Source organism: Leucoraja erinacea, chromosome 1 (genome assembly GCF_028641065.1).
Source record: "Leucoraja erinacea ecotype New England chromosome 1, Leri_hhj_1, whole genome shotgun sequence".
In the NCBI taxonomy this organism is placed as follows: Eukaryota; Metazoa; Chordata; class Chondrichthyes; order Rajiformes; family Rajidae; genus Leucoraja; species Leucoraja erinaceus.
The window spans coordinates 34,751,307-34,774,733 of record NC_073377.1 but is presented as its reverse complement, the minus strand read 5'-3'; the positions used below and the strand labels follow the sequence as shown (position 1 = coordinate 34,774,733).

The 23,427-nt window shown below is 41.4% G+C and overlaps 1 protein-coding gene across 4 annotated transcripts in view; it reads right to left on the bottom strand.

Annotated features, from left to right (window-relative positions):
- Positions 1-626: 626 nt before the first annotated feature.
- The window catches only part of ube2r2 (ubiquitin-conjugating enzyme E2R 2), a 73,537-nt gene continuing 50,736 nt past the window's right edge, over positions 627-23,427 (bottom strand). For 2 of the 4 annotated variants that reach the window (XM_055632551.1, XM_055632559.1), the window contains exons 2-5: positions 17,613-17,699; positions 8,302-8,399; positions 6,167-6,301; positions 627-1,805 (exon numbers count right to left, since the gene is read on the bottom strand). In XM_055632551.1, coding sequence (XP_055488526.1) covers positions 1,586-1,805; positions 6,167-6,301; positions 8,302-8,399; positions 17,613-17,699 — 540 coding nt within the window. In that variant the 3' untranslated portion in view covers positions 627-1,585. The other 2 variants (XM_055632570.1, XM_055632541.1) reach the window with 2 other exon arrangements.

The window sequence follows — 23,427 nt, the reverse complement described above, 5'->3', positions numbered from 1 at the left end:
TCTTCATCCCATTCATTCTGATTTCCAAAATGATTTTAGTTTGGTTTATGCGTTTGACAATCTTGCGTACAAGGCCTGGTTTTGCTCTTTTTAATTAACAAAATTAAGGAAATTTGTTAAATGTCATTTATTTCCTAATATTTTTAAATTTGTGAAATGGAATAATCCAAATTATTGACCCTTTCCATTTGATTCTATAACCCCATAATCCTCATATCTTCTCAAAGAACCACATTTTGGCTTTAAAATCTGTTACTATCAGTCAATGGTTGTGTCAAATCTGACTTAACATTCAACAGAGGAATTTGTGATAAAACCTAGCTTTGTAAGTGTGCAGAGGAGAAGACAACGTGCCAAAATGCTGTAGCCACCAAATGAATTGCTTGAGAACTTGTATCAAATTTTAATTTCCTTGCATCTTTGAACACATATCTGTTTGGTTTGGTTCTTCAAGCGGAGTGAAAATAAGTAGACCCTTCAGAAAGGTCTTGTCCAAACCTTGGCACCACAAAGTGAGGCTAAAACTATTTAGTAAGATGTTTTAATTTGACACCATTTTTTGAACTGGAAAATTAAAATTGATTGGCTATCCCAAGTAAAATGAAGAGTAATGAAAACCCTGCATATTTCATAACAAAACCAGCATTTTTATTTGCATTTTATTAGTAGATGCAAAGACAAAGTAATCTATAGCAAAGAAGACAACACAAATGCTTCAGATACCTACAGGAAAGAAAATTAATTGTAGAGAATAAACAGAAAATGTCACGGTCTTGTAACTGGAAATTGGAGCAATTGTTATTTTAGTGCACTGTATTGGTTTTCAATTCTTTATTTAATATAATTCTCTGATCTATTACCATTGCCTTACATCATGTAAACGTGTTTGTCAAGTGAAAAATCCAGGACTGCAAAAAAAGATAAATAGGCAAAGATCCAGCAAACATAGCACTAATATTGGGTGTTTTAAAGCAAAATTCAGGAAATCTTTGACCACAATTTTTTAAAATAGAAAAGTTGAGAAAACTTGATCAAACTCAGCATATGATAGAACGTTTACAACTACAATAAAAAAACTCAATGCAAACTCCTTGTAAAAACTGCCAAAGAAAAAAAATTTAAGGACTAACATATTTAAGAATCAAAAAGCAGTAGATTACACACTCCCCCATTTCCCCTCCCCCACCCTAGAAGAAGAATAATTCACCACATAGTTAAGAAATTTGTTTTATCAAGAGGTGCACACTATTGTGACAGGAGCAGCTTAACCTTGGCAGTCTATTTTACTACTGAGTGCTACATCTCCATATTTACCCACTCACCCACTTCCCAAAACATAATCAAATTACTGGGCGCTTACATAGGCTTCCATGACACGAAGGGCTTAAGAATCAGATGTGGACAATTTGTTTTGAAGAGACAGAGCAGATCCAGTTATCATATAGTGGGATTATAGTACGGAGGTTTCAATCTGTTAAGAGGTCCAATCAAAAGGAGCATTTGACAACCCATGCAGCGGGTGACAAGTTCTGGCCTGGGCTGTGCTAGGCTGGTGTTGCTCCTTCTCTGGCCTGTGTACGTCACGTCACGACTCTTCATTTCCAGAGTCCTCATCATCATAGCAGTCAGCATCTTCTTCTTCTTCGTCTTCCTCATCTATATCATCATCATATAAATCATCATAAAGCAAGTCTGAACTGTTGTCATTAGAAGGCACTTTGGTCTTGATGCAATATTCAGCCAGTGTGGTTGGAACTTTCACCCCATCCTTTTCAGCTTCCGCCTTGGTTGAGAGCACTTGTTTCCTAACAAGGGTAATAATAACATTATAAATAATGGGCCTATGGACATAGTCTGTGCTGGACTTGCACTGAAGTAAACATTAACAGCATCTTCATAGCAAACATTGATTGACAGAACTTCAGATCTTTTCCAAACTACTGGCTCACTGTCGCTCAGGTTATGTACAACAGGTTAGAGCCACAGCATTTCATACCAAAATGCTCTGGCTCACACCTTAGGGATATGGAGAGAAGGTAGGAACGGGGTACTGATTGTGGATGATCACAGTGAATGGCGGTGCTGGCTCGTGTGGCCTACTCCTGCACCTATTGTCTATTTTAGATCTTGTTTTATATTCCCATACTATTGCAGCAGTTTCTCAATTAACCCTATTAAATTATCTTTTCATTTTGAAGATTGGTTGGGCTATAACTGTACGATCTGAACAGGATATAAAGCAGATTTATGCAGTATATTTACAATTCAATTAAATACTGACAATATTAATTCTTTAAATGACATCAGTAGGGCAAAAAATGTCACTATGCTGCAAAATCCAGACAAAGCTTCTGCACACAAATCAGCTTTGAACCCTCTTCAAGACTGATGCACTGTTCTCAGGGATTAGTGCGGAAACTTTAATCAAACTCCAAACAGGACCCGAACAAGGTTCTGGCATTTTCATATTCCAGCCCTGTTGAGAAAAGGGCAGCATTCCCACTCGCCCTGTTGATTTGTAGAAATTATAAAAAGGCTGTAGTGGTAGCTACACAAAAATGCTGGAGAAACTCAGCGGGTGCAGCAGCATCTATGGAGCGAAGGAAATAGGCAACGTTTCAGGCCGAAACCCTTCTTCAGACTGTAGTGGCAGCTGTAGTTGGCACACAAACTTGTTAGATAAAGAAGATGGGGTCTGGGTAAGAAAGAAAAATCAACCTTCACACCTTGCATGGAAAAGTTAAAATACCGATTATGGGATGTATGTTTTCTTACCTGTGAAAATTCTCTTAAGTTTTCATGATGCCAAAGGACACCATTAACAATGACAACCATTACAAATCAATAGGAAAAAGGTGCATTAAGGTCTCTGAAGAATTACAAGAATTAGTACCAGTTGTGTACATGGACATTATTCATCCATCAAATTATATGATATATCACTTAAAATTCAGTCACGGCTGCAGGCAAAGCATGCACATGTAGAGGCTAAGCTTTAAATCACTTTTGAACAAATAACATATGAAATAGAAACAGGAGCATTTTAGTCACGTGCCTGCTCTGCCATTCCATGAGATCACGGGGAATTTTCTAACTTAGCATCACTTTCCAATTCTCTTAACATCGAGCTATTAATTTGTTCATTGAACATGCTTTATTTTGCTGCACAACGCTTCTTCCTGATCAGACCATGCGCAACTACTCTTAAGAACAAACTTATAAGGAAGGCAGATATTGACTATGAAAATCATCAGTTTCAGTGCAGCACATTGTCTTTCATTTCACTGACTGAGGAAGAGCATTTCACCATCAAAACTTCAAACCTGGCACAAAGCTCATAATCCAGCAAACAGCAATGCCATCCACCCTCTTGTACACTTTGGAGACTTGGGTGCTGTTGAGACACTAGCAAAATCCTTTCCATTCCCAGGCAAAGTAAGTGAACCAACATTATTCTCCCCAGGCTTTCAGTCAGTTGGTTCTGATAAACAGGCCACACAATTTGGCTGTCCAGCACCAGGCTCCTAAAACATTATTTAGTGGACCGAGGAATTCACAGATGTTCTCAAAGCCTCCTTGATGAACTGCAACAACTCCACCGACTGAGGAACAAGGTCGCTGAAGACTGGTAGAACAAGCAGATAAGGTGGTAAAGAAGGCATATGGGATGCTTTTCATATTCTATGCCCTGGCTTACACATCCACTGAGGGTTGGTTTAAGTTTATAAAACATTGGTTAGGCCACAGTTGAAATATTAGGTGTATTTCTTGTCACCAGAGGAAGGACATAGAAACATAGAAAATAGGTGAAGGAGTAGGCCATTCGGCCCTTCGAGCCTGCACCGCCATTCAATATGATCATGGCTGATCATCCAACTCAGTATCCTGTACCTGCCTTCTCTCCATACCCCCTGATCCCTTTAGCAACAAGGGCCACATCTAACTCTCTCTTAAATATAGCCAATGAACTGGCCTCAACTACCTTCTGCGGGAGAGAATTCCAAAGATTCACCACTCTCTGTGTGAAAAAGGTTTTCCTCATCTCGGTCCTAAAAGATTTCCCCCTTATCCTTAAACTGTGACCCCTTGTTCTGGACTTCCCCAACATCAGGAACAATCTTCCTGCATCTAGCCTGTCCAACCTCTTAAGAATTTTGTAAGTTTCTATAAGATCCCCGCTCAATCTTCTAAATTCTAGCAAGTACAAACCAAGTCTATCCAGTCTTTCTTCATATGAAAGTCCTGACATCCCAGGAATCAGTCTGGTGAACCTTCTCTGTACTCCCTCTATGGCAAGAATGTCTTTCCTCAGATTAGGAGACCAAAACTGTACGCAATACTCCAGGTGCGCTCTCACCAAGACCCTGTACAACTGCAGTAGAACCTCCCTGTTCCTATACTTAAATCCTTTTGCTATGAATGCTAACATACCATTCGCCTTCTTCACTGCCTGCTGCACCTGCATGCCTACTTTTAATGACTGGTGTACCATGACACCCAGGTCTCATTGCATCGCCCCCTTTCCTAATCGGCCACCATTCAGATAATAGTCTGCTTTCCTGTTTTTGCCACCAAAGTGGATAACCTCACATTTATCCACATTATAATGCATCTGCCATGCATTTGCCCACTCACCCAGCCTACCCAAGTCACCTTGCAGCCTCCTAGCATCCTCCTCACAGCTAACACTGCCCCCCAGCTTCGTGTCATCCGCAAACTTGGAGATGTTGCATTTAATTCCCTCGTCCAAATCATTAATATATATCGTAAATAGCTGGGGTCCCAGAACTGAGCCTTGCGGTACCCCACTAGTCACTGCCTGCCATTGTGAAAAGGACCCGTTTACTCCTACTCTTTGCTTCCTGTTTGCCAGCCAGTTCTCTATCCACATCAATACTGAACCCCCAATACCGTGTGCTTTAAGTTTGTACTAATCAATGATTATATTGGAGAGGGAACAGGAGATCTGGATGTTGCCATGGATGTAATGTTTCAGGTGAGGAAATACAGGGTAGGTTGAGCTTGTTTTCCTTGGAACTGATGCTCTACAATGCTGAGGCCTATATCCCGATCTCTATATCTTCCCCTACTGCTTTATTACATTTTGACTTAATCTTCTTCATCTAAGGCAGGGGTTTCCAACCTTTTTAGTTCCGTTTACCCCTGGCAACTTTAATAGCACATAAATAAGTGAAATAACATTGTTATGAACAACTAATGATGAACAGATACCGGTAAACCAGAACCAAACACAGTCAGTCAATGAGAAAAAATATGTACAAATCCAGAATCAACAAATTTACCCCCTGGGTAGGTGAAATTTACTCCCTGGAGGTAAATTTACCCCAGGTTGGGAACCCTTGATCTAAGGAATATCTGATCTGTTTGGATAGCATGCAAAACCAAGCTTTCACTGTAACTTGGTACATGTGACAGTCATAAAACTAAACCTAATTCCAATTAACTGATTAGAAGATGAACTGTGGTGAAATGATACAAAAGTGGGTGGTTTTGCAGATAGTGAAGATGGTTGTGAAAGATTGCAGCAGGATCTGCATCGATTGGCCAGGTGGGCTGAGGAATGGTTGATGGCAAAAGGCTCTGACATAATAGATGACTGAATAACCCCAGTGTGTAGGTGTCTCCTTATTGGATAAATATTTGGAAATTAATTGTTGTATGCAGGTGTATAAAATAAGGATCACACTCGTATGCATAATAATGCTTCATGTAATAATGCATTAAGTTAGAGTATGAGGAAGGGTTTCGGCCCGAAACGTTGCCCATTTCCTTTGCTCCATAGATGCTGCTGCACCCGCTGAGTTTCTCCAGCATTTTTGTCTACCTTCGATTTTCCAGCATCTGCAGTTCCTTCTTGAACATAATGCATTATGCATTTAATCTCCTTTTAAGTAAATTATTCAAAATAGCTGCACAACTGAATTTCCAGGTGGGTTCTATTTTAAATTGGTTAGATCTACATTTACACATTTCCATACCCAATATCAGGAAAATGTTACAAGGCATGTGATTGAATAGCAGATCCCTATCATGCAGCTGTTGGTTCTTCATATGATCTAGAGAAATATTCTAACTCTTGGGTGTGGTGCTAAGCATGGAGTGGGGTGGAGAAGAAATTCCACTTTGTCTGCAGAAATGATCTTACCTGATGATTTCAGCATATTCTTTGTCCTTCCCTTTGCTATCTCTCCATTTTCTGAACATGACTGAAGCATCCACATTTGCTGGTGAGAATGTGTTTGGTTCATTCAATAAAGAGATGACGCTTAAAAGTATAGTCCTGGAGAATTTAGTTACAATAAAGCACTTTGTGTTATTTCCAGTAAAAACTGATTTTTATTACCACAAAAACAGCACATCTTGTATATTTCTAATTTAAATATTTCCTAATTAACACTGTTCTTGTCAGCATCACCATTACTACCAGACAAAATTGACAATTATTGACTATCATTGCAAAAGGTTAAGAATGGGGGCAATAATATTTTGTAAATCGCCTAATGCTAACACACGTGAAGTACCTTGTGGAGCTCAGGTCTTATTACCCAAGGATAGAGTTGACTAAATAGGGAGTTCACCAGACTGATTCTTAATGTGGGAAGACTGCAGATTTAGGAGATGATTGGGATGTCAACTAGAGCAGTATTCATTTGAGTTCAGAAAGATGTGGAAATCTCAGTGAAACATATGGGGTCTTTCATGAGATGACATGCTGAACACTGGCTGGGGACTGGGTCCAGAGTCACGGTCCTGGTAAAGACATTTAGGAACAAGGAGACTGTGGTTAACCCAAAGGGAACAGAGTTTCTGGTATTTAAACCAGCATCTGCCGTTCTTTCCGACAGTGTTTGTGGTATTCTCTACAGCACAGCTACACACCTAGTCGAGCCGCAGCTTCCCAGTGCCAAATACCCGGTTTCAATCCTGACATTGGGTATGGTCTGTGTGGAGTTTGCATGTGCAACCATAGTGCTTAGGCGAGTGGTAGCATTTGAGGGGAGTTGCATGGAGAATTGAAAGGGATTAATGTAGGATTGGCATTAACAGGTGGATCATGGTCAGAACTGATCTGATAGGCCATAGGCCCTGTTTCCGAGCTATATCTCCCAATTCTATGATTCAAGAGGCAACGAATATATCTGAGGGGAGAATGAATAGACAGACACAAAAGGCATTAAAGATTATGGGAAGAATATAGGATCAAACTATTAAGAGGATTGGCTGAGTCTCTTACATGGAGGAGCAGCCACTATCAGCCTAAACACCTCCTCCCAGTTTTCTGTTTCGATCTTCTGCTCACTGCAAATATGCGGTTAAATGTGGAATTCCTGAAATCACTATTGCTGCACCAGGCTGTATCATTGCAGTATTTGTTGATGAAAATTGTGCAGAGATCGCTATTGTGACATGAACTCCGGCTGTTTATTTACAAATCAGACAGTAAATATGAATGTGAAAGGTCAGGGATAGTGCAATCAAGATTTAACTATGTAATAACCTACCTGACTATGTAATAAGTAGTTAATCAACAAATATCCTTAGCAATGGGAAATTAACTTTACAGGTATCAGGTCACGTTTCTTAAGGAAATTTATATTCCAGATTTAATGATGTTTTTATGCTTTGCCATGTGACAATTTTTACTTTGCTTTTGATTTGGTCGTAATTATGTAACTGTTTTGCAAGTTTTCTCTTTTACAGTCCATGTACATCAATGAGGCTTTTCATTTTGATCAGCTGATCATGCTGTTTCTCTGCTGAAGATCTTTTGAAGAAGTTGACATGCTAAATTAGATACCCAATTATTGCAAATCTCCACTGACATGATTCGTAAGGGTGTCAGCGGTTATGGGGAGAAGGCAGGAGAATGGGGTTGAGAGGGAAAGATTGATGAGCCATGATTGAATGATAGTGTAGACTTAAACCATCCCTTGATGGACTGAGTGGCCTAATTCTGCTCCTTTAACTTATGACATGCCCTCTGTAGCCAGGCAACTGTTTACAGGGTGAACAGCAAAAGTTACTAAACAGCTCATTGAAAAATATAGACCAAATGTGTTGTGTAACTAGTCAAACAAATCTCCTGTCTACATAATAGTAGAATAAATAATCCTATTTCTGGGGATACTTCTTATCATTAACACACAATAATTTCAAGATCTGTATTGGGAACTTCTTGTTTGTTTTCCTTTTTCAAAAACAAACATTTTGTAAAAGACATTGTGATTTTTAAAACAAATCTAACCCACTTTAAATTCCCAGCCATCAAGTATAACCTACCTGACGTTTTGAGTTGGATTCCACCTCTCAGATGGGAGTTCACCACTCTGGGGATCGTCCACGGGTGGGTGTAGTATTGAAATGCAAACATCACCATTCTAAAAGCAGAAAGTGTCTTGATCACCAAAGTAATACTTCAAACAACTATAAGACAACAATCCAAGTCTGAAAAAAAAAATTCCTCATGAAGTGTGTGCGTGCGTGTGTGTGTGCGTGTGTGCTTGCGTGTATTAAAGGGCAACATAGTAGTAGAGTTGCTGCCCATCCAGTGCCAGAGACCCAGGTTCAATTCTGGCTATGGCTGGAGTTTGTACGTCCTCCACGAGACTGCACGAGTTTTCTCCGGATGCCCGTACGTCCTTGGAAATTAAGTTTCACAATGGTAAATGTCAAAACAAATTGAGGAATCTGAAAATTCATGTTTTCTACTCAGACAGGTGATACTGTGGCTTTTAATTCATAGTATGGTTATAGCACAGGAGGTGATTGTTCAGCCCATCGCTATCCACCAACTCAAGCTCACCCTGCCTTGCTGGCTCTTTTCCAAAGCCTTCCAAATTCTTCCTCATTTAGTTATTCAATTCCCTCTTGAACGCCACAATGAAACTTGCCTTAGTAGCTGGGATTCCAGATTACAAACACATGCAGCACATTAAAAAAAAAAAAAAATCCTTTTGTCACTCTTAATCCCTGCACCATAAACCTGTGAACTCCACTCCTAGTTCTATCCAGTCTCCCCTCGCCAAAGAAAACAGCCCCATTACAACTGTAGATCCTAATACTACACTCTTAAATCTTTCCAGCATCCTCTCTCTGACCATGACCTCCCTATAATGAGGCAAGCAGAAGTGTACACAATCCTCCAGTTGTGAATGTGGCCAGGATTTTATATGTTCAGAGTCTGGGACATAGACTACTTCAGAGAACTGTTCAGTCAATCCCCTTGGTTTGGGAATGGAGTCATGAAAAAAATTACTTAAGGTAAGTTTTCATCCCTGAAGAAAATTTGTTCATCAGCTGAGTTTATAAACATGGTTCTTTCAATAGACTCTCACCGCTAGTATTGACAATTGCAGTCGGACTTATTTCATCACACACACACGCCAGGGAAAGTGGGGGAGCACTGTCTGAAATTCACACCCGTGATGAACAGGAAAAGAAAAGACGGCTGGCACAGTGTACGGTAAGTCCTTTAGAGAGCGCGGAGGGGGGGAGGGAAGGGGAGGAGTCACTTTTCGAAGGGTCGAATGGCCTACTTCCTGCACCTAATTTCTATGTTTCTATGTTTAACAAGCCAGAGAACTTTTAATAAAGATTAGCGGGCATTTAACATTACCGGTCGGTTTTCCTTGGTCCTGAAAACATCAATGAGGCAAATAAAATGCCTGGTCAGCAAAGGAGATTGCCTTTGGCTACCTCGACTGCCTAGCGACCCCACTCCACTGCACTATGAGTTCAAAAGAACCATGCCGACCAATTTTTACTCGCTAAAATTTTTTCAGCATGCTGAAAACTGTTCCTCCACCAAACTGAGGCCGCAAGTATGCGGGAACGTCCCTCAAGCATGAGTTCCAGTGACCTCCTAGGACCACGTGTCGACCATGCTGCGAGTTTGAGTCGAGAACAAACTCTTCTAAACTCGCAAATTAGGTCGCCGCAGTGGGACAGGCCCTTTACTACAATATAAAGGAGTCAAGTCTTTAGTTTCTAGAACTTCTGTACAAATCAAGCATATGAATCACCATTGCTTACCCTTGGCTTTGACTGTCTTCAGTCAATAACTTCAGTAAACAACCTGTGTTATAGAGTTACCCTTGTGTTGGTTCAAGTGGGGAATCTACTTTTTTGTTTGGCTCTTTATTATAATTCTTCACAAGAGATTGTATTCTTAATTATTCCGATGCCCCAGAAACATTGCTCTTTCTGCCTTATTAAATGTGATTTCCAATTTAAAGAGTTGCAACAAGTTTAGGGAAGAGGGGACTTTAGAATCTAGTACCTTCACAACTTAATAGTGATTGTATATGGAACATTGAGAAACTAAAATTGGAGAAGCACATCTATATTGGATGATTGTAAGCCAAAAGATCACCAGAGAGAGCATGAGGCCATTTAGAAATGAAAACAGACTATTTTTAAATCAAGAGACTATTTAACCCCAGGAGTTAATGCAGGCCAGCAAGCACAGGAGTGAATTGGACAATGTATGTTAGAAGCAGGATTTCGGATGAACTAGTTTATGAGGGGTGGGGGGGGGGGGGATAGAACAAGTAGACCAACCAAGAGCATGATTAAATATTCAAGTGTTGATGCAAGAAAGACGTGGAATAAAGGTTTATCCGAGGCTCTGGTTGGATGTTGGTGGGAGTGCAAGTAGGCATTCAGAGCATTAGCACTAATGTAGCTCGAAGTTCATCTCAAAATCAAATATGACACAAAGGCTATGTGACACCTGGGTGAACTAAAGGGAATTGCCAGGAAAAGTGATGGAGATGTTAGCTAGGAGAAACAAGGAACTGCAGATGTCGGTTTACAAAAGAAAAAGTGCTTGATTAACTGAGCAGGTCAGGCAGCATTTCTGGAGTATATATGGGGAGAGAATCAAGGAATCAGAGGTGCAAAGGGACTCGGGAGTGCTGGTGCAGGAATCCCAAAACGTTAATCGGTAGTAAAGAAAGCAAACTCAATGCTCGCATTTATTTCAAGAGGGCTTGTGTACAATAACAGGGATGTATTGCTGAGGCTCTGTGAGGCGCTGGTAAGGCCGCATTTGGAATATTGTGAGCAATTTTGGGCACCATATCCGAGGAAGGATGTGCAGGCTCTGGAGAGGGTCCAGAGGAGGTTTACAAGAATGATCCCAGGAATGAGCAGGATAACCTATGATGAGCTTTTGTCAGCACTGAGCCTGTACTCACTGGAGTTTAGAATAATGAGGGGGGACCTCATTGAAACATACTGAATAGTGAAAGGCTTGGATAGAGTAGATGTGGAGAGGATGTTTCCACTAGTGGAAGAGGCTAGGACAAGAGGTCATATCCTTGGAATTAAAGGACGTTCTTTTAGGAAAAAGATGAGGAGAAATGTCTTTAGTCAGAGGGTGGTGAAGTTGTGGAATTCTTTCCCACAGAAGGCTGTGGAGGCCGTCAGTGTATATTTTAAGACCTTGATAGATAGATTCTTGATTAGTACAGGTGTCAGAGATTATGGAGAGAAGGCAGGAGAATGGGGTTTGAAGGGAGATATAGGTCAGCCATGATTGCATGGCGGAGTAATGATGTGCCGACTAGCCTAATTCTACTGATATCACATGCCCTTAGTATATGGATGTGATATTTCAGGTCTAGTTTGCAGCTTTGTTCAATGATTCAATAACGACAAGAGTGGATCCAGACAAGTGCTGTTTCACCGAAGCGGACAATGAAAATGAAGTGTCGGAGAAGGAAGGCATGGTCACGTCAAAGGCTGCAGACAAGTCAGGAGTGATAAGATGGGATTGTTCATCTTTGTCACAAGGTTGGATCACAACTTTTTTTTGGAACTGAACAGAACAGAAACCTGACTGCAAGTGTTGAGACAAGGAGACCCAGGAAAAATGGGCATGAATTTAAAGCCACGACACATTTAAGGATTTGAGTGGAAAGAGTGGTTCAGGGAGATCAAGGTTTTTGGAAAAATGGTGGTACTAAGAGACTTGAAATAAGGCCTGCCCCAGTTCATAATTTCTGGAGTTCCTTAGGGCAGTACTCTAGACCCAAACATCTGCAGCTACTGTAACATTGACCCACCATCTAACATAGGCCCAGAACTATAGAAGTTACAACATTTAATTTGCAACTCCACAAAGAATGGAACAGTCCACAACATAATACAGGACAAATAATACTCATGCCACAATGTACCAGACAATGATCCACTGCCAATAAGAAAAAGTGTGACCACCTCTTCTTGACATTCATTGGCATGACCTTCATCAAGACATCAATTGTTAACATCCTGGGGAGAAATACCATTGACCAAAACCTGAACTGGTGCAGCCGGAAGTGGTGGCGCTGTGAAACGGCTGCGGCTCGCCTGCAGTCTGTCTGTTTTTACTTTTTTTGTGTTTTTTTTTTTCTAGTTCAGTTAAACTTTTGGTTATTAGGTGGTGTTATGTGTGGGGGGGGGGGGTGGGCTCAAACAGGGCTTTCTGTCTCTCCCTTCGGGGGAATGCAACTTTTTTGTCGTATCCCCCTTCTCTTCCCCCGCCTGAGCTGAGGCCTAATGGCGGAGCTGGCGGCCTCCAACCTGCGACCGGCCTCGAGGCTCCGGAGGTAGAGCCAGCCAGGACTCACCAACTTCGAGCTGCGGTGACGTTCGGGCAGCGGCTTGACTCGGCGCTCTGGTGAGGGCGGACGGCGTGGGGCTGAGACACTCCTGTGTGGGCGGCCCGGCTACCGGCCGGAAGGCGCTCCCGTGTGGGCGGCCTGAGTCCCGGCTGGAATGCGCTCCCGTGTGGGCAGCGCGGTGCGGGGCTGAGACGCTCTCGTGTGGACGGCCCGGTGCGGGGCTGAGACGGTCTCGTGTGGGCGGCCCGGTGCGGGGCGGAGACGGTGACCCGGTGGCTGAGGCGGCGTTCTGGCGGCAGCGACCTGAATCCGGGGCCGGCCGCGGGCCAGTGGACGACATCGTCGGGAGCTCGCGGGTCACAGGCTGGTGCCTGTTTTCTGGAGCTCCCGTGGCAACAGCTGCGTCCGCTGGACTGGAGGGCGGCAGCTTCGACCACCCTGGGCCGCGGAGCTTGAACCGCGGGACTGACTTACCATCGCCCGGTGGGTATCTCAGCGCAGAGGCAGAAGAGGAGGGAAGAGACAGTAACTCTAAGACTTTTGCCTCCATCACAGTGAGGAGGTGCTTGGTGAACTCACTGTGGTGGATGTTAATTTGTGTTTATTGTGTGTTGTTATTATTACATGTATGGCTGCAGGCAACAACATTTCGTTCAGACCGAAAGGTCTGAATGACAAATAAAGGATTCAATTCAATTCACACGGGTAGAGACAGCATTACCTGTAAATTCAACCGCTCACCCATTTGCCAATTCTTAATAATATTTCATTCCATTTACTGTGCCATGGTGATCAAATGTAGCTGTTTCTCATCTTACTAGCTCTCCCTGCTTCCGCTTTCCTCAGATTCCTATCCCCCACACAGTTCCTAAATGCCAATTGTCCGACAGTACTTGACTACAAATGATGAATGCCTCATAGCGGGGTGCCTGGAAAGCCACTTCACAGTGGAAGGCATCATATTGCCTTCATATCCAAGATTAGAACGGAGAAATCCAGCCATACTGGGAGAGAGGAAAGTGACACCACTAACAGCTGAGACAAATGAAATACTCATGAGCATTTTGGCACTGCAAACCATGACTGAGTTTTCTCCAGAATGCACAAGTGACATTTTAATCCAGCCCTTTCAGGGGTTCTGCATGTTACACATTCTGGTACATGCAAACAGGGATGGCGGGCAACAGGTTCAACTTTCAGACTTTCCAAATAGGTGCTGCAGGAATGTTTAAAGTGCAGGCCGGGGAACTAGAGAATTCAAGCAAATCTGTATGAAATATTAGATCTAACATTCAATGGAGTATGCAGAATAGCCACAAGCATGGAAAGGTCACAACACCTTGCAACACGGATGTAAAGGACAAGAAGTTGTAATGCCGGCACAGTTGTTCTCTCACAGCTGAGTCTTTTAGACTTTCGAGATAGATGCAGTGCGTAAATAGGCCAATCGGCCCACTGTGTCTGTGCTGACCAATGATCACCCTGTACACCAATATTATCCTATACACTAAGAACAATTTTTTAAAAACAATTTTACCGAAGCCAATTAACCTACAAACCTCTACATCTCCGGAGTGTGAGGGGAAATAGGAGTATCGGGAGAGATCACACGCGGTCACAGGGAGAACGTACAAACTCCATACAGGCAGCACCCGTGGCCAGGATTGAACCTGGGTCTCTACCGCTGCGTCACTGTGTCGCCCTCAACACTTGAGCTCGACATTTGTAGTCGTGCTACAATTGGATACGACGAGGGCCTTCAGTGGGAAAACATGAATGACACATGCAGAAAGATTGTATGCCACATGGATGGAAATGGTGTGAAGGCTTGCCACAAAAGTCACCCAGCTTCACAATGCCACTGTGAATAAGAGTCGGAATATCATGTTGCAGCTCTATAGGACCTTTGTTAGGCTGCATTGGGAATATTGCGTCCCATTCGTGTCACCCCATTACAGGAAAGATGCGGATGCTTTGGAGAAGGTACAGAAGAGGTTTACCAGAATGCTGCCTGGATGAGAGGGTTTCAGCTACAGGGAGAATTGTTTTCACTGGAATGTCAGAGGTTGAGGGGAGACTTGAAAGAAATATATAAAATTATGAGGGCTATCAATAGGGTAGATGGTCAGAATTGTTTTCCCCCCCAAGTGGAAATGTCCACCACTGGAAGGCATAGCAATAAGGTGAGAGGGGGAAAGTTTAATGATAATATGCAAGGTAAGTTTTTTTTTTCCCCACACAGAGAGGGAGGACTTGGAAACTATTGCCAGGGGAGATGGTGGAAGCAGATACAATAGTGGCTTTTGGATAGGCACATGGAAGTGCAGGGAATAGAGGGATATCGATCACGCACAGGCAGATTAGATCAGTTTAACGGCAAAATATCCACCAAAAATATCACAAGCACTTTTAATTAAAACAAAGTAAACTGGTCTTAGGCATCTGTGCAGGAGGATCAATGCTGTTAAGAGGGGAACAGGTTGTTGTGTCGCAAGTGTACAATGATGTTACAGAGTGAATAACTGGTTTATCTGGAATTATGACCTTTAATTCAGTTCAGCCTTCAACACGATAGTCCCCACCAGACTGGCCGAGAAGCTGCTGGAATTAGGGCTCAACACCCCCCTGTGTGCCTGGGCCCTGGACTTTCTCACCACCAGGCCCCAGGTAGTCAAGATGGGAGGGAATACATCGAAGTCCCTCACCCTGAGCACAGGATCGCCCCAGGGTTGCATCCTCAGCCCCCTATTGTACTCCCTGTACACACATGACTGTGTGGCAAGGTTCAGCTCCAACTCGATAATCAAGTTTGCTGATGACACTGTGGTGGTGGGCCTGATCTCAGACAACGATGAGAAGGCCTACCGGGAAGAGGTGGCTGACCTGGCACTCTGGTGTCAGGACAACAGCCTGATCTTGAACATCAAAAAAACGAAGGAGCTGATCATGGACTTTAGGAGGGCACATCATCCGAGGATGTACACTCCATTGAGGATAAATGGGGATACTGTGGATAGGGTGAACTGTTTTAAATATCTAGGAGTCCACATCTCTGAGGATATGACGTGGACATCACACGCCACAGCCTTCGTGAGTAAGGCAAGGCAGCGCCTTTACCACCTCAGGCAATTGAGCAAATTCAGTGTCTCTGAGGATCCTCCAGTGCTTCTACTCAGCGGCGGTGGAAGGCATCTTGTCCGGAAATATTACCATATCTAGGCCATTAGGACTATAAACTCCTATCTCACCAGGGACTAACTTTTATTGTACCACTATACTGCTTTTTTTTTTTTTAAGTGCCATTTTATCCCTTTTTCCTTCCGCCTAAAATAATATGTGATTCTGTTCCATTCTGTTTGTACTTTGTTGGGTTGTTTGTTTGGTTGTCTTTTTGCACAAAGTCCGCGAGCATTGCCACTTTTCATTTCACTGCACATCTCGTATGTGTATGTGACGAATAAACTTGACTTGACTAGACTATCAATTCACTGGAGCTGAAGGACTGTGCGAGTCAAGCTGAGCTGAGGTGAGGTGCACTGGTCTCATCTTGTTCAGTTGGGTTCGACAAGTAATTTAAGCTGCACAGGCACACTAGTCTGGTTCATCTCTCCCAGCTTGACCTTCCCTACAGCTCTGCATTCCTGGTATTCATGTTCTTTTGTTTGTGTTCTCTCCGACATCCTCAGTGAAGTCTCCTCTTCACTGAGTAAAACCCAACACATAATGGGCAATCGTTTTGTTGTGTTGAGACCACTGGACAATCCCGAGGTTCCTGTTTCCTACCACTTTAATACTCTATCTCACTCCTATTGGGACCTATGTGCCTGTGGCCTCCTGCACTGCTATGATGAGGCCCAACAGTATCAACAGCTCAGCTTCCTTCTGCCAAATTGCAGCCTTCAAGATGATCATTAATTCAATAGCTTCAGGTAACTCCCTTCTTTGTTTCTGCTGGAACGGACCAGTTCTGTTGAGAGCATCCATCTATTGGATTATTGGTTCTGTTACTCTCACTCCCAGCTTGACCTTCCGCACAGCTCCGCATTTCTGGTTTTCTTGCTCTTTTGTTGCTGTTCTCTCTGACTTCACTCATCAATATATCAACCTGTTTATCCCATGTTTCACCTATCATCGATATTCCCTTTGTCCTATCCATCCTTTTACCATCCTCGCTGTAACTTAAAATTAGTTCATCTCTTTCCCAATTTCTGACAAAGTATCTCAACACAGATCCCTGACCCATTGAATTTTTCCTGCAATGTTTTGTTTTGAATTCACATTTGCAGCATCTAAAGCCTTCAATGATTGTAATAATGCTGCTACCCTTCAGGGATATGGCAGACCCGAGGATAGAGCAAATTGGAGTTGTAGGCTATGCAAGCTATTCTAACAAATGCCTACCAGCTATAAAGCTATATTAGAAGTGCTGTTTGATCAAATCCTTTGGTTTTCAGACTGACCCAAAGAAGTGACATTTTGAATCAAGGCAGCAGTTCCTTTACCATCAATTAGTATTGATTATAATACTGATCTAATTATAGTCATTAATTAGAATTAGCATTGTCCATAGGCTCTAGTCACATTCCAGATATTCAAAACTAAAAATTCCATCAGTGTAGAACTGGTGATAACCTTCAATGTGGGAGATCTCTCTCCAGTGAGATGTTAGATTACATTTCCATCCACCCTCACAGATACATGGGATTATTTCAAAGCGTTGTTCCCAACACACTGGGGAATATATATTCATCAATGCTCAGCTTATTTGGTTATTATGTTGACGTTTTTGAAAATTTGCCATGACCGTCTATATAGTGTTGCCTTCATTGTCACGGGAAATTATTTCAATGGCTGTCAATTGCTCGTTGGGATTTCCATAATATGAAAATCGTCATTTAAATTCAATTGTTTCCTATGACCAGTTTAGTCTTTTATCCTAAAATGTTTCAAGAAATAGCAAATTGTAATGTTATGGTAACTTACCTCATAAATATTTGGGTGCCACATTTTTGTCAGAAATCTGAAGGTTGGTGGAGAATATGGGTAATCTATTGGGAATTTCAGATGAGCCTAGGAAAAAGATAAAAGGCAAGGTCAAAGCAAGTTACTTTTAAAGCCAGTTTAATGCAATGAATAACTAATGTTGAGTAACTTGCCTGGAACCAAGATACGAGGTAAAGATCACTCCAAGGTAAAATGAGGAATTAACCTTGGAAGCTGATACTAATGCTTCCTAAAACATGTTTGCACATGAGGTGGTATAGCATGCAGAGAAGTGCATAGTAGTTATGTTATTGGACTAGTAACAGAGGCCTGGACTACTGATCTGGAGACATGTTCAAATTCTACCATAAATGCAGGGGAATTTAAATTCAATTAAGTAACCTGCTGATGTGAAACTACTAGATCGCCTTAAGTTAATTTAGTTCACTTTAGGAAAGGAAATCTGCCATTTTTACCAGGCCTATCTAGCCTCCAGACTCAGCGACATGATCGAAATTTAACAGAATCTGAAATAATCCAGTTAACGAGGCAAGAAATCCTAGACCTTCACATGAAATGGATAAGTAAACGGAGTTTTAAATAGAACACTTCTGGAAAAACTATTTTTTGGATGGGTAACAAATGCTAACAAGCAATATGTACGAGGTGTTGAATTTTGGGAAATCAAACCAGGGCAGGACCTTCACAATGAATGTCAGGGCCCTGGGGAATGTTGCAGAACAGAAGGATATAGGATTGCAGGTACAAAGTTCCCCGTAAGTGGTGGCACAGGTACACAGTGTAGTCAGAAGGCTTTTGGTATATTGGCCTTCATCATTCAGGGCATTGAGTACAGAAGTTTCGATGTTTAGTTACAATCGTACAAGATGTTTGTGAAGTTGCATTTGGAGCATTGTATTCAGTTTTGGTCACCCTGCCATCAGGAGGATGTCGTTAAACTGGAAAGATTGCAGAGATTTACGAGATTGTTGTCAGGACCTGAAGGCCTGAGCTAATATCATGGCTGTCTGGAATAGTGAATTTCTAAGAGCCACATCGTAAAAGAATAATTAACGTTTCAAGTTCTGTTGCAGGGTCCCGACCTGATCCATTGTCCATCCACTTCCCTCCACAAATGCTGCCTGACCTGATGAGTTCCTGTAGATTTTTTTTTGTTCAAGGTGTCAGCATCCAGTCTTTTGTGTCTGACCCCTTTCCATGTTGTATATTCTTTGTACTCCTATGTAAAACATTTCTTCTGATCGGCAGACCTTTTTTCCTCCATCACAACACTATCTTATTTCACAACTTCATCGTGGAGAGTGGGGAAAAAAAATAGCAGTTCTCTTCCAAACTTAACCAATAATGCATTTTATCTATGTTCTCACATTTTTGGTCCAAATAGTGTTCTGGTATAGTTATGCGACATACACTTAAAGGCCAAAGTGATGATGTGGTGCCAAGAACTGTCCCTAACTGTCCAGAATGTCCCTCTGCCCCAATGTCCCTAGCTCTTCTGAAGAGATTCTACAGTAAATGTCTTAAGCCCAAGGGATCAACCTCACATTTATGTACATTGAAATTGTTTTGCACAGTGCAAAACAAATTAAAGTTCAGGGCAAGTTTGCAATTTGTAGGCATATACATTAAAGAGACCCTAATTTCTGTCTTTAGTGGGGCATTGAGGGGGAAATGCTCTATGTACTTGCTGCCATTTATTTCTCAACCAAACTAACTGAACTAAACAATAACACTAAAATACACGATGTGGTAGCTCATCACATTGTTGTTTACAGAACAATTAGTGGGAGAAACTAACAATTGGATTACTAATAATTTGTCAGATTTGAGTTTGTTAGCCTGCACTATCGGAAGGGCCCAAATATGAATTTAGCGAGATGCAAACAATTAAAATATTAGTGGGATGAACCCAAGATCTTCCAAGCATTAATAATGAAGACATCAATATGTAATGTTAATCTGTATGCTATCAAATGCCAAGAAACAGATCTAGGGTGGTAATTCCTTATGTCCAACTGTTTGGACGGGAACGGAAGGTAGAAATATGGTGATGGAGTAATAATATGCCACTATGATTTATGATATTGAAATAAAAATATTGAATTAAAGTTAAAATACAAAACAACAACACTATTATAAACAGAAAGGTATTTGCAAAACTAGATGCATAACTGATTTGATCAACAGGGGGCAGCAATTCAATAATACCTCGGTCAAAATATTCTCTTGGGCAAAAGCTTTCTCGCTCACTTGTTTTTTGCTTTCTAAATATAGACATGCACATCAACACTGATTCCGTAATTCCAGCTTGTGCATGAGTATGCACATTTGGTCAGGGCTAAATAAGTACATGCCCTCTACTGCAATCAGCAAATTGTTACCTCAATGCCAGTGAGCACAACTTTTACATAAATATAGCAATTTTTTTATTTTTTTTAAATCAATGATAACATCCTATATACTTTAGATTATATTACTAATTGTGTTTTTGATCAATGTAAATGTGAATTCATACCACAATGAAAAATAATTTGGGTTACAATCAGTGAAAATGAATTACCTTTCTTGTATTCAGAATTCTTGGATAAGCTTTATTGGGTCAATGCAAATGAATTCATCTGGAATTTAGGGGTATTCTGATATCAATCTATAATTCTGTTAAAAAAGATCTAACAAAAACTTTAGAGACTATCACTTCATTAAGGAATCAGTTGAATACGCACTGAATGCCAATGCGCCGTTAAAACAAAAATAATTTAAAGTATGCAGTATGTTCACTCACAACGAGTGAAAGTTTATCAGACAGTAAGTATTTTTCCTACAACTATTACCGGAAGTACTGACATCAGCTCAGAGGCCATTACCCAGCATTTGTGAGTGGGTTAAAAACTCCTAAGGAATTAAACATAGAAACATAGAAACTTAGAAAATAGGTGCAGGAGTAGGCCATTCGGCCCTTCGAGCCTGCACCACCATTCAATATGATCATGGCTCATCATCCAACTCAGTATCCCTGCCTTCTCTCCATACCCTCTGATCCCCTTAGCCACAAGGGCCACATCTAACTCCCTCTTAAATATAGCCAATGAACTGGCCTCAACTATCCTCTGTGGCAGAGAGTTCCAGAGATTCACCACTCTCTGTGTGAAAAAAGTTTTTCTCATCTCGGTTTTAAAGGATTTCCCCCTTATCCTTAAGCTGTGACCCCTTGTCCTGGACTTCCCCAACATCGGGAACAATCTTCCTGCATCTAGCCTGTCCAACCCCTTAAGAATTTTGTAAGTTTCTATAAGATCCCCTTTCAATCTCCTAAATTCTAGAGAGTATAAACCAAGTCTATCCAGTCTTTCTTCGTAAGACAGTCCTGACATCCCAGGAATCAGTCTGGTGAACCTTCTCTGCACTCCCTCTATGGCAATAATGTCCTTCCTCAGATTTGGAGACCAAAACTGTACGCAATACTCCAGGTGTGGTCTCATCAAGACCCTGTCCAACTGCAGTAGAACCTCCCTGCTCCTATACTCAAATCCTTTTGCTATGAAAGCTAACATACCATTCGCTTTCTTCACTGCCCGCTGCACCTGCATGCCTACTTTCAATGACTGGTGTACCATGACACTCAGGTCTCGCTGCATCACCCCTTTTCCTAATCGGCCACCATTTAGATAATAGTCTGCTTTCCTGTTTTTGCCACCAAAATGGATAACCTCACATTTATCCACATTATACTGCATCTGCCAAACATTTGCCCACTCACCCAGCCTATCCAAGTCACCTTGCAGTCTCCTAGCATCTTCCTCACAGCTAACACTGCCCCCCAGCTTCGTGTCATCCGCAAACTTGGAGATATTGCCTTCAATTCCCTCATTCAGATCATTAATATATATTGTAAATAGCTGGGGTCCCAGCACTGAGCCTTGCGGTACCCCACTAGTCACTGCCCGCCATTGTGAAAAAGACCCGTTTACTCCTAATCTTTGCTTCTGGACTTCTGAAGGGTCCCGACCCATGTTCTCCAGGGATGCTGCCTAACCTGCTGAGTTTTGTGTTTCCAGCATTTTATGACTAAAAAAAAGTTGCTATCTGTCCACCTGGTATCATCCTTTCATCATCTTTTCACACACCAATCTCCTCACCCTGCCAATTAAGTCATAGTCCCTCTTACACAAAAGTAATTAACATCCACTAGCATCACAAACATTGACTTAATTTTTTGTCTTAACATAAGAGGCAACTTTTCTCCTTGTGCTTCTGGCAAAGATTTAGAATGCATTTCATGAAATTACATTTCTTTAGCCAATAATTCTCTATCCGTTAAGATGAATTAACAAAATAATTCTAGATTGGGATATACCATTTTCTGATTTAACACCATGTAACTGGAAAATTAGAATGGAAACCCATCTATGAATTTCCAATTATAATAATTTTTCAAGTCTTAAACCAGCTGTGGCAAGATCTTGGGATTATCATAAGAGAAAGCTGAACAAGGTATTTAACAAAGATGGACCAACCAGGCAGATTTAAAATTCATTTGCAAATAAGAGTGTCATATTTTGCAAATCCTTCTAAATTTCTGAAGTGGTCACTAAGTCAGGGAGTTCAATTAATTGTACTTCCAAATGTTATTCAGTAACAAGGGGTTGAAGTAAAATACAAATTTATGGTGTTGAAGACAGACAGCATTAAGTAATGGGTTCATAAACTGGGAATTGTGGGCCTTATCAATTTGCCTTACCTTAAGTGACTAGATGACACCAGTACGCCCAAGAACACTGGCCATATGGCAATCGATAACATGAATACAAATCAGCCATCATCTAATTGGATGATAGTGCCAAATTATTTCCGTACTGACACAAATCTGGGCTCCATATGTAAACATTTTTTGAAATTCCCAGTCTTCTATGCATTGCCATTCTCGAAAATGCCAGAGGCAATTCGTTAAAAATCTATTAATTCAAGTTATTTACTGTAAAATTAATCCTATCAACATTTGTCTGAACATCCAATTATGTGCTACAATGTACTTTACAACTCGTTGTAAAAGCAAATGTGGTACTGTTTTGGAATGCCAAATATTAATCTGTAGTGCTTAATGCTGGAAAACATAGGTGATGGTTTAAGTCATCAGGATGCAGTTACAGTTTTCCGTGGTCCAGGTCCTACACAACAGCTGGATGCATAGCAGCTGGATCTTGCCCCGTTATCTGTGATGTGAAAGCTGGCTCCATTATGATGGCCTCAGTTTCCTACATTTTTCTACATGCACCACATGCATTACAGTCTTTGACGCCTAGCCACCTGTGCACACAACTCTCGATTCACTTAGAACTAGCTTGCTTAATTCTTCCTGCTCACATGACTAGGCAGGAAATGCCTTCCCACTATCTCATTATTTTTAACAAAAAGACCATGCATATCCTACTATTTTTAGGTTTAGCCTTCAGTGCAACCTTTAACATTGATTCTGCTCTTCAGTTTTTAATTTATTCTGACACTGCTCACCTGTCTATGTTATTTAACAATGGGCTTTTTGGCTTTCTTTCCACTTCCCACCACATGAACTGCAGGCCTCAGTTTAATGCCAAATCCATTCTTTCCTGTGATACAAAATTATGGGTTGAAAATAATAAAGTGGTTACAGCCAGAATAGACCTCCTCAAATCAATGCGTTGATTGGTAGAAACTTGTTAGTGTAAAATGACAGATCTCTTAATATATTTGCAATGAGTTGACCAAGTTCAAGATATTTAATTTCTTCCTCCGAAACAATAATTTGGATCCAATCCAT